This window comes from Xyrauchen texanus, chromosome 50, assembly GCF_025860055.1.
Source record: "Xyrauchen texanus isolate HMW12.3.18 chromosome 50, RBS_HiC_50CHRs, whole genome shotgun sequence".
Classification (NCBI taxonomy): domain Eukaryota; kingdom Metazoa; phylum Chordata; class Actinopteri; order Cypriniformes; family Catostomidae; genus Xyrauchen; species Xyrauchen texanus.
The window spans coordinates 14,516,853-14,529,377 of record NC_068325.1 but is presented as its reverse complement, the minus strand read 5'-3'; the positions used below and the strand labels follow the sequence as shown (position 1 = coordinate 14,529,377).

Here is a 12,525-nt window from a genome sequence, read left to right as displayed (position 1 = left end):
GTTTCCCCATTGCATTCACACACCTGACCAGCAGAAGTCCTTGATATGCTGTGTTTTAAGCCCTTCGAAACGGTGAATAAGTTTGTGCAGAAATTGGTTAAATTGCTTCAAAGTTTGGGAAAGCTTCAGTGATAATGCTATGTTGTTGGCTTTTCATGTTTGATAAATGGTAAAATATACTGTATCAACAATAAAACAAAAATAAATGGTTACTAGTATTAATCAGTTTTGAAGCCATTAAAAGAATCCGTTTTATTCCAGTTTTTCATGTTTGTTACATTTTTGTCACAGTTGAGGTTTATTTGCAACCACCATTTGTCAGGAAAATCTGACTCGGGAAAATAACACTTTGAAACAAGCCAGAGTTTCAAAGAGATGTATTGATATTTATTTTAGGGGTTTGAACATACTATATACACGCACACATCAGTCCATCTTTTGTGATCTTATTGCAAAGATAAATGGATATGCTTTACATCAATGTTAACAGACATTTTCACATTGTCATGCTCTTTTGCAATTGAGGGTCTCATTGAGGGGCACAAATCTTTTTGACCATACACACACACACAGCTCAACTGTTGGAAGAGTAAGCGTTCAATACAGTTGCATGTCTAAGACTTTATAGATCTATATAGATCCAAACCGTAATGTTTACACAATACAAAAAACAGCCTAGACTTAACACAAGTTGTTGCATGTCCTTAACTCTGGAAGAATGTAGACCTTGGACACCTTTCATAAGTTACTTATGCAAAATAAAAAATAAAACCTTAAATAACATTTCATATGTATATATATATATTTATAGGTCTATATACAATCTATCTAGGACACTATCATTGGTGAATCAGAAAAAAAAAACATTGAATATTTGAACCACAACAGGGTTTAGGTTGGCAAAAAAGAAAAATTAAGGCAGTCAAAATATGCGTGTGCTACACTTTACAAATATTGCAGCAGTAGTCCCTTAATTCAAGATACAACAGCAATCAATAGCAACTGGTCACTTGCACATTATATGGATCAGTGCGGCACACTTCCATTGTGAAATTATACGCTCGCTTACTTGAAACCACAAACCCACTCAAATGCATATGCACACATAAATCTATACATATGGATTTACAATTGTTTTAACTTGCACTTATAACCTCTCATATATGAATGTAACATCTCTGATAGTTAAATGATTGTGATACAAGATATTGTTTTAACTATTTGGCCTCCTACACAATAGGTTTGGTCCCATCTTGTAGTTTAACTTCTCTTTTAAAACTGTAATAAAAGCTCTCTCTGTAAACTATGGTTGTACAAAACACCATAAAATCAAATATCAATTATTTTCATGAAAATCCAACACATCAATTACAATTTAACTTTGCACTTTCATAAATCTGAAACGTTGGAGAGTGTAAACCGAACATTAAATGTTTCACTATTGCTGTATGAAGGGTTTCTGCTGAAGCAGAATCAATAAAAACAAATCAACGTCCATTTCTGACTGCAACAGAAACGGAAGCTATTCAAATGAAATGTTGGTCATTTGCAATAATGCGAGGAAAGGAACAATCCTGCCTGGTAAAGAAAGTTCTGATGTGCAATATAAATCATAGTAGTTCAACGAAGCAACGTTTTAAAAAAAACCTTTCTATTTAATGCAGGTGACATAACGTGCTACTTTTGGACCACTTAGGAGCTGTTCAGTCCGAATTAGCTGAAGAAGCTAGATGTAGCACAACCAATTGAACAGAAAGCAGGTGTTTCGAGAAGCATTTTAAAAGTTTAAGCTTGAGACACGGCGTGTTTACAAAAAACACAGTGGACGGACACAAACACGCGTTCGGTGTGAACGGCCTCTAAGTCATGAGTCTCCTAACTTGAACTGGAAAACACATTCACAGTATGTAAATGATAAAACAAGAAGACAAAAAAGAAAGAGAACAAGATAATTAATAATAAATATATTCATTATTATAAATATGTCTGGACATTGGTATTATTTACTAGGTTTTGTTTGTGGAAAAGGTGACAGAACAATGAAACTGATCAAGCTCAAGTTAATACAGAGGACAGGAATAAATCCAACGGTAGCAGTTGTCAGCCCAAACATGGTGTGAAACAGCCAGTCGAGCTTCCGGAAGAAATCCAAAGATGCTTCTGAAGAGTCCAAACCTCGTAGCTTCTGCTCTCTGTTCTCTGCTGAGGTCTGATTACTGTTGGAAAAATGTTGGAAATGTTTGTGATACTGAGGTTTAAGTTTAAATGACGCATACATACTTGAATAATACGGCGTAATAGCTCTATAAAATGCACATCTGTAATTCAACAATCATAGGAAATGAATGGGAAAGACTAAAACACAGAGCAATTTAGAAATTTGTCAAATATAATCTACAAATCAGCCACAATGCAGAACACACACATTAATGAGGGGGTACTACCATAACACACACACACACAGAAATAAATGGGTGAGACTAACACAGCTAGAAGACAGAACACAATACGTGCACATGCATGCACGCACACACACACTCATACACACACTGAGAACAAAGAACAAAATCTAAATCTTCTGTTTTATACATTTTCAGTCCGATGAAAACATGATTTTAATGTGATTAAATCGCTTACTGAACTTTTCTGTGTAAAGTTACAGCCAATTTAACATCATTGCCATGACAACATAATGTCAATAAACCCTAAAAACCTTAAATGACGGAAAAAAAATGTGTTTAACAAATGTTTTAACAGAAGAATTAATGTAAGTTAAAACATACATAAAATTATAAGCTTCACATTTCTGCCTTTAAACCCTCCAAAAATGGCCCCATTCACTTCCATTGTAAGTGTCTCACTGTTACCTCTATATTTGCTTTTATTTATTTATTTTTAAAAAGGATGAATGAGTTTAAATGTATTTTTGTGGTAATCAGTATTATACCACAAATGCTGTCAATTGAGCTTAACTTGTATTGAACACAGACTATTCCTTTAAGCTATAACATTTTTATGCTAGAAATAAATTATTGGTAACAAAATGATTAATCTGTGTCTTCTCTCTGTAACACCAGGTCAGGTTTGACTGTAAACATAATGTGACATTATTGCAAAAACTGACATTTAAAAAACAGTTTAAAAAAACTGAGACAAATAATAGTTTGACAATTTCTAAGTATATATTCAAATGCATAACTTGTGATATAATTTAGAATTACTACACAGTAAGTGGCTGCATAAAACACTGCCGCCATCTACTGGCTATTATTGTCATAACATGAGTTTCAAGTCATGTTATTTTCCTTTTTTCACCAGATGGCAGCAATCTGCCCACAATACATGATAAATTCTCTTATTTTCTTCATGTTTTAACTTCTAGAAGTGAAGGAAAATGGAAGGTGCACATACAAATGAATGGTAAAATCGAGAAATGTATTTGTAAATAAGATCTAAAAACCATAAAATCCCAAAAGAAGTGCAACGTTTTATTGTTATTACTTTAGGGTAGAAGGAAAATGTATTATATTTCTTTAAAAAAAAAAAAAAAAAGATAATTTACACCTGTACATGGTAAGAAACTGCCCTTCTTATCAGGGACCCCATCAAATCAAAATAGTAGTTTGTGAGTTTTAATTCATGTCTATTAGCTTTAAGGCCATCTATATGCTAGTGTACTCAAAAGTTGACAAAATTATCTTTTAACAGACATACATATTCAAAATGTACAGACATGTTAAAAATATTGATGACTCGTCCTGCACTCAGGGGCATATCAAAATATTTGTCCAATAAAATGCTCTCTAATACCACTTGCAAGCGACTAGCAATATCAAGTGGCAACTAATGGTTCAAGGCTGTAATGTAAAATAAAGCCTAATGACTATTTAAAAAAATTCTAAAATTGGGATGAGCCCTTTGATATGTCCCACCCAAACTTCCTGTTTTAATAGTAAATATGTCAGAATAGCTGTATTCATAAATCAATTTCAAGCAATCCTTAAGTATCTTAGACAAAGCTCAAGCCTCAATTTGCAAACCAATCAGAATCAAGAATTCAACAATGCAGCTGTAAAAACGTACCTAATGCCCCAAAACACCCATATACACTACTATGTTGTCATACATGTGGTCATCAGTACAACAGGAACACCAGAGAAATACATAATGTTATTCATTAGTCGAACAGAGCATTTTGGCCAATCACAGAGCTGCAACAGGTTTCTGACCTCCGTGTGAAATTGGAACCCCAATAAATCATTACCAAAACTATAGCACTCGTTTGTGCTGATTTGTGCAGCAAAAGTTTGTGCTTGTTTGGTGTTAGACAGATATTAGACATGATTGTTTTGGCTGTGTGATGTCACTCTCCATCAGGGGCAAAAATTTCATCAAAATGTTGGGGGGCAATAATCATAACAATTCTGAAGAGCAATTTTTGAAGGGGACAACAAGGTTTTTTTTGTTGTTGCCCCGTTTGGATATGTTTTATTTTATTTCTTAAACAATTATTTTAAGAATATATCATTATATTATTTACAATACACATATTTTAATGATATTTTAGGAGGGGACAACCCTCAGAGATAGTGGGGGTCCTGACTCCCCCGCAATTTCCGCCTAGGCTCTCCATCCCATGTCGTCCAAATCGGTGCCGTTTGTTTGTACTCGATTTGTGCCATTAAAAGAAACATTGACTCTATCTCCCCGCCATAGAAAAACAAAAACATTTGCAGTTGGTTTATCTGGATTTGGATGGGATAAACGATTAAGCCTTGGCCAATAATAAATGAGGTCGGCTTATTTTAATTCAATGATGTAGAATAACAAACGGCATGTTCATGCACTGTTCTAGTCTTACAATGAGGGGCCGTTCATATTGAACCAATGTTTGTGTCTGTCTGCACTGTTATAATTGTTTTTCGATGTAAATGTGTGCTATACAAACGTCTTTGAGGGCTTTTTCGCGGTTTTAGATGGCATGTCAGGTTAAAAAGTACCTAAACGTTTACAAATTTAGCTCTTTCGTGGTGCTGCGTCTAATTTTAGCACAACAACGTAGGCTATTCCCGCTTGTAAACGGCTCCTAAACATTTTTTAAACATTGCGCTGAAATTTCAAACAAACATAAACATTAGCTGCCATTTAGGCCTATAAAATTATACAAACACCATCAACGCAAGGTTCTAGCAAAACAGAAATGAATAAAAGCAAATTCAGAGCTGAATACTGTAGCTGTTTACTTGCGAAAAAACTTCTGAGTAATTAGTCTATATAACAATAACTATATAGGCTACTTTGTTCAGCAATATCACATATAGCATATAAACAAACTATAATTTGCAGTACAAACACACACCATTTTCGTAGTTACATTTGGAGTTCGATGGTGTGAAAAATTAAGGCCACGATTAACTAAAGGTTTGCGTTTATAAAAACGTGCAATCTTGATAGTAGGCCTATGCTGAAAAAAGGTCAGCCCTAATCTACTAACATAGTATTTTAAAGATTGCATCTTTCAGATGCGCAAAATAGCACGTCTTAGCAATTTTTGCATGTTTCCCTGACATTAATCAAATTGCACCCGCAAAGTGATTTATCAAGCCTGAAAGTAATTTCAGAATCCGAAACTACAAGAGTAAATGAATAAAAATGAAAAAGGCAGGTGTTAATCTGATTTGCACTGTGCATCATTCTATCATTGTGACAAAAGGAGACTTTGAGAACAGATCATAGAACACCCATTACTGACACATATTAATGTGAAATTAAATTAGTACTCATTTTGTTTTATTCGATTATTATAAAACTCGATATCATGACTGATAATATCACAAGGCTACTAACAATTTATGCCCAAATTATGTCATAATTTGACATTCTAAACATTGTTTTAACTGGCGATACAAGACAGATACAATATTTATTTTAACGGCACAAAACGAATATTTTGCTGCACAAATAAGCACAAAGGCAGAACAAACAAATGCTATAGTTTGGTAATGATTTATTGGGGTGCCAACTTCACTGATCTGTGATTTTCCCTGTGGAACCCGGAAGCTTGACCTCTGCCCTAAATTCTGTATTTATCTGTATTTATATAATCTATATAAATATGAGATACAAATCTTATATACAAATGATCTGCTTTTAAAAATACAACTCTACAAAATATGCTACAAAAACAGTTAAATATTTTTAAGTGCCACATGTCTAGAATTCAAAAGTACAAAATTTCAATTTAAAACTATAAAATACGCCATGGAAAATTATATTTTGTTAAATGCCACGTCTAAAATTCAAATGTACAAAATTCTAATCTTTTTGTCATTTATCTGGCTTCATACTGACAGCATTCTGGAAGTTTCTCTTTACAACAACCAAGACTGCCGAAACAATTTACACTTACTGTTTCACTCTCCCCTTCGTCCTCTGGCAGAGTCTTAGGCTCTGAGCTGTAGTGCAGGGGAGAATAAACCCAGCTCCTATCCTCTGGAGGCTGCGGTTACACAACCAGGACACCAGAGGGCATCACAATGGGGTGGAGACACAAAGGCAGCCATTGGAAATGTGCAAAGAGGTAGACAAAAGGGTAGGATGGAAAATTAGAAATGCAGTGGCTAGAGGACAGTCGTGTCTATATGATAACCTCTTATTGCAAAAAGTCTACTGAGAGTCGCATGTGACATTCATACACCGTTTGTTTGGAGTCTCACAAAAAACCCTCCACCTTACCCTAACCCAATCACTACCCCTAATTTAACCCTGAACTTAGTAGCAGCAAATAAGACTCTCGCAAGACTTGGGCAATAGGAAGGTTACCATCTAAACACTATTCTTGAAGACTTGAGTGACAAAGAGATGTAAAAGATTGTTGTGATTGTTAGTACAGCTGAAAAGTAGATGCTGCTGAAATTCAATGAACACTTATTTTACCCTACAATTATGCAACTAACATTTCTGTTAATTGACCATGTGGACATGTCACTGGCTAATATGATGATTTCAAATTGGCCAAATATTTGCAACCTGAGCAGCGTTTCCCAAAAGCATTGTAAGCCTAAGTAGATGGTAGAAACCATTGGAGCCAATGGTTTCTATGATCAACTTAAGCTTGTGATGCTTATGGGAAATGCAGCCCTGGCTGATTTTGGTCTATCAATAATCCAGACATTTTTAAGCGACTTAAAATCTATGATGGTCTAGGAAAATTTGAATAAAAAAAGAAGTTAGAATTTGTCTTGTGAAGGAGAATGTTCAATAACAAAGAAGCTAAAACAACTGATGACAATGAGGACCTGTTTTTCCAACTTTAACAGACTACTAAATATTTGATGTCTCGCAAGCAGCTTGTAACTTAAACAACTGACAATGAATATTCCACTATCGGGCAAGTCCAGGGCAATCAACTGGCCAGCCTGGGCCAATAGCCTCGGACCTCGAGCTACAAGACCAAAATAGATCTGCATTCCCACCATCTGCACCGTTGCCCAAAAACCTTCCCTTAATAGGCCGCTGCAGTGCCAACGTCAAACACCTCGTCCAATTTATAAGCAAGAGGGAAGCTCAAGCTGAGGTATCATGTTATCTAGCTATCTAGAATATTGAGTTTATATTGAATGTAAACAGGAATAAAAGTTAGCATTGACAACTTACCAACTGTAACTGATGGTGTCCCATGTGGTCTCTCCACTAACAGTGGGACGATGTCCCAGCACACCGTGTATGAAAGTTCATTGAACCATGGAAAGTAATTTCTTTTGGATTAGTTTGAAAATGAGAGTATGCTCGGGACATGAGTCCGTGATAAAAAAAGCATGCACTGCTCCACACAATCAGTCGAGTCAAGCATGTACCTCCTGAAGTTGGGGCCCTGGGTAGCTCAGTGGTAAAAATGATGGCTATCACCGCTGGTGTTCGCTAGTTCGAATCCCAGGGTGTGCTGAGTGACTTCAGCCAGGAGTCTCCTAAGCAACCAAATTGGCCCATTGTTAGGGAGGGTAGAGTCACATGGGGTAACTGCCTCGTGGTTGCTATAATGTTCTCGGTGGGGCGCATGGTGAGTTGAGCGTGGATGCTGCGGTGAAGCCTCCACACGCACTATGTCTCCACGGCAACGTGCTCAACAAGCCACGTGATAAGATGCACAGGTTGACGGTCTCAGATGCGGAGGCAGCTGGGATTCGTCCTCCGTCACCCGGATTGAGGCGAATCACTATGCGTCTATGAGGACTTAAAAGCACATTGGGAATTGGGCATTCCAAATTGGGAGAAAATTGGGGGGGGGGGATCCCCCCAGCACTAAGAAAAACAGTGCAGTCTGACGCAAACACGGTCGGTGTGAACATCCCCTTACTTATTTCACAAGAGATTAGCCAATTGTATTACAGCTCATTTTCATACAGATGTCTCAAAGGTAGAGCAACAAAAACAGCCTGTTTAATTGTAACGGTCAGAAAGAGGGTGGAAAATGGTTGCATAAAACTAAATTATGACTGTTTTTAGTGCAAGAATCCTTGACTAACATTATACAGTAAGTGGACTTCAGGGGAAAAAATGCTACAGAAGTGCAGAATATGTCTTCTTTAAAAAAAAAATATGGATGTTCATTGCAAACTACCAAGGCTAGCTTCAAAAACTATCACTAAAACTAGCTTTTTGCTTTAAGACTTACAGTATGCCTTGTATTTTGCCTCCTCCTGTGCGAGATGGGCTGACAAACACGGAGACTGCCATCAGAGAACTTACAACAGTCAACCAGAGAAAAAGAGAGATGGAGAGAGATGGCAGAAAAATAATGAAAGACAGCACAATGGTAATTCAAGGAGATGGAGAGCAAATTAAAAGTCGATAAATGAAAAATTTGACAGCTCCATTAATAAAAGCGACATGAAGTTAAAGGGTGTTAATAGATGAATAATTCAAGAGGTAGCGCTTGCATGTCTCTAGGCCTTCGGAGAGCTTGTTTTACCATAAAACCCAGTTTATAAGGTATCCATAGGAACTCAGTGTCTAACAAACGATAATGATCACCATTTCACACTTTTTTCTTGGCTGTCCTCAGAAACATCCCTGTGTAACTGTAGCTTTCTTGTGGATGCATTGAAGCCTCCCATGTTTTTTCTCATTCTTGAGGCCAAATGGCCTAGAATGTGTCTATTGTATTGCTGTTATTCTGAGTATACACTGTCAGCACTTAGAAATAAACAAAAGGACTCAGAACTGTATTTAAATGGCTATTACAGTGTCATGCAGAAACAAAAACACAAAAATAAAGACACTATAGTACCCAAAAGAGCTCCTTGACACACATAAAAATACACAAATAGAAACCCTGAAAGGTTCATTGCAAATAATTCCTGTATCAGAGATGTGTCTTTTCAGTTACCATTATATAAATTAGACAATGTCAAAATTAGCACTGTTTAGTACTAGCCTGACAAAGCCTGACAAGAACAGGTCCAGATAATATTTCACCTCAAAAATCACAAGAGACAAAATTAGACATTTTATTTAGCATACAGAAAATTAACGCTCTGTTAAGGCCCATATCATTTTTTTGGATTGTGACATTATTGTCATGACAATCAAGCACATTCAATGAGAACTGGGGGTAGAGAGGGGGCTTAATTCCAGATAATATTGTCACAGTTCGAAAAGTTTTAATGCTACTAAAATAGGCTTAATTTCCTTTATTTTTATGTATACATACATATATGTATATGTATATTAACACACTCTTTATACTTTATACACACTCATATAGTGTTGTCACGATACCAACATTTCAGCAGTCGGTACGAAACCAGTGAAATTTCTCGGTTCTCAATACCAATTTTGATTTTTTTACCACAGCAAAAACATGCTAATTCACACACTTTTTTAATTAATTTTATCCGCAATTTGGAATGCCCAATTCCCAATGTGCTCTAAGTCCTCGTGGTGGCGTAATGACTAATTTCAGTTGCCTCCGCGTCTGAGACCATCAACCCGCGCATCATATCATGTGGCTTGTTGAGCGCGTTAACAGTTCGCAACATGGCCCAGTGTGATCGTTAAAGTGTAAAATAGGAAAACTGATTTAAAAAGTAAAATAATTGTGATTATTTTTTAGATGAAGTAATCAGTAAAGTAATCAGATTACATTTTTAGAGACGTAATTAGTCATTTGTAGTGGATTACTTATTTTGAGTAACTTACCCTTCACCAAAGACTGGTACTTTTGACAACACTATATGTATATATATATATATTGCAAATACGTTTTAATTTTTTTTTAATTTTACGTATTTAGGATACATAAAATTTTAGCAATGAAATTAGCCTTAGCAAGGCAAAGAGCGGTAAACGTTTCCAAAGATTCACCCACTTCCTTTCACTGTATACATGCTACAAAACATTATGTGAATAAGATAAAGATGAAGGAAGACTTACAAAGTAGATGTCGGTAATTGGCACATCTTCGTCCTCGTCCACGGAGGCGCGGCTGGTGCAGCCTGAGGCCTGACTGGCACTGTCAGATTCTACCACTATTCTGGGGCTCGCTGGGACGGAGGATGATGAGGCTTCTAGAAGCATCTCTGTACTTTCACTAAGTGTGGCAGAGAGAAAAAAACAGAAAGATACTAAAAAATATACTTAAAATTGAAGGGAACAGGGCAAATATGTGTTGCTAGAGGTGTATTTATTGCTTTGATTGTGCTTGAGTAATAGTTTAGAATCCAATTATTTAATCCAATTATCAAGAAGTTCACACAGTTAACTCTCATTGTTACACAGAAAAATGAAAGTCATACATGTTTGAGAAATAGAAGACATCAATTCTTTTAAAACTAAAATGCATAAAATGAAATAACTAACTATAACTGAACTCTATGTACACTGACAGTGTAGCTTCGATTATTGTATGAGGTGACACAAAAACATTTGTGTATTCAGTGCCAGTATAATTATAAGCTTCCTGTTTGCTTAAGTTCCTCTATGGCAGTTGCCATGGAGGAGTTTTCCCTCCACTGTGACGAGCTTCAGCAAAGATCCCCAAATAAAAAGCACATCATTCGCGTTTGAATAATTGCAGTTCATTACACTTTGTCTTGTGAGTTTTAAACAGAATGCACAGAAACAGCAATGTATTTCAAAACCTTTAACTGAACAAACATTCAGACCAAGAAATCTGATTGCGGTAACCATATGTACATTTTAAGTAAATTGTAGGGTGTTGTGTGAGTACCTGATCTCCGGCGATGGCTGGGGAGCCACAAGGGTGGGTTCACTGTCATATCGTCCCTCCACTTCCACCTCCACTGTAATGGTCTGTTGGTCCTCATCCTGCATTCTACAACAACACCAGCAGAGGGCCCAAACAAACCACATTAACTTAACTAAACGCATAATTGATCTCTTAGTGCTTCACATTACATTAAGAGGAAAGGATACCCAAGAGAGTAATAACCTGTTATATTAATTGTTAGGACTACTAATGAAACATAAACTACTTAAACTTGCTTTAAAAAAGCTTAGATTTGACCAGCCTGGATATTCTGCTAAATATATCCCGTTGTGTTCCACAGAAGTAATAAAATCAGATTTGGGGCAACATGTGGCTGGGCAGGCTCATACTACAGAATGTTCATTGTGGGTCAACTATCCCTTTAAACCTTTAAGCTCTGAAGGTGTTTTTATGAATGTCAATTTTTTTTAATGAAATAAATAAAAAATAAAATCAAATTTTTCTTATTTGACAATATATACAGTATCTCTGGGTGTAAATAAGGTGGCTCCCAAAAACTGCTTTTTTGTGTTCCCAATCATGTCAACTGTATCTGAGAAAAGTTTTGTAATGATATGACAAAGCAATCAAGTTATAGCATTACAAAAATAATTGTGTCCAAAAACATTAAAATCACCTGCCTAATATTGTGTAGGTCCCCCTCGTGCTGCCAAAACCATGCCAAAGTGCATCTCAGAATAACATTCTGAGATTATATTCTTCTCACCACAATTGTACAGAGTAGTTATCCGAGTTACCATAGACCTCTCTCATCAACAAGGCGTTTCCATTCAAAGAACTGCCGCTCACTTGATGTTTTATGTTTTTTGGCACCATTCTGAGTAAATTCTAGAGACTGTTGTGCTTGAAAATCCCAGGAGATCAGCAGTTACAGAAACACTCAAACCAGCCCGTCTGGCACCAACAATCATCCATGCGATTATCTAATCAGCCAATCGTGTGGCAGTAGTGCAGTGCTTAAAATCATGTAGAAAAGGGTCAAGAGCTTCAGTTAATGTTCACATCAACTATCAAAATGGGGAATTGTTTTTTATCTCAGTGACTTGGAGCGTGGCGTGATTGTTGGTGCCAGATGGGCTGGTTTGACGATTATATTTTGATGGACCCATCTGAGCTTAAAGGGTTAAAGGAAAAAGTATATTTCTTTTAAAAAGGAGAACATCATAAACAACAAAATAGTGCCTCTGTTTTACTTACGTTTCTTCGTGACTAGACTGGGTGTGTCTCCTGAACCA

The 12,525-nt window shown here is 36.3% G+C and overlaps 1 protein-coding gene across 2 annotated transcripts in view; it reads right to left on the bottom strand.

Moving 5' to 3' along the window:
• Positions 1-65: 65 nt before the first annotated feature.
• The window catches only part of pip5k1ca (phosphatidylinositol-4-phosphate 5-kinase, type I, gamma a), a 39,907-nt gene continuing 27,447 nt past the window's right edge, over positions 66-12,525 (bottom strand). The window contains exons 14-18 of one of the 2 annotated variants that reach the window (XM_052124530.1): positions 12,488-12,517; positions 11,231-11,335; positions 10,435-10,591; positions 6,410-6,499; positions 66-2,216 (exon numbers count right to left, since the gene is read on the bottom strand). In XM_052124530.1, coding sequence (XP_051980490.1) covers positions 2,214-2,216; positions 6,410-6,499; positions 10,435-10,591; positions 11,231-11,335; positions 12,488-12,517 — 385 coding nt within the window. In that variant the 3' untranslated portion in view covers positions 66-2,213. The remainder of the gene's footprint in view (positions 2,217-6,409; positions 6,500-10,434; positions 10,592-11,230; positions 11,336-12,487; positions 12,518-12,525) is intronic. The other variant, XM_052124531.1, reaches the window with a different exon arrangement.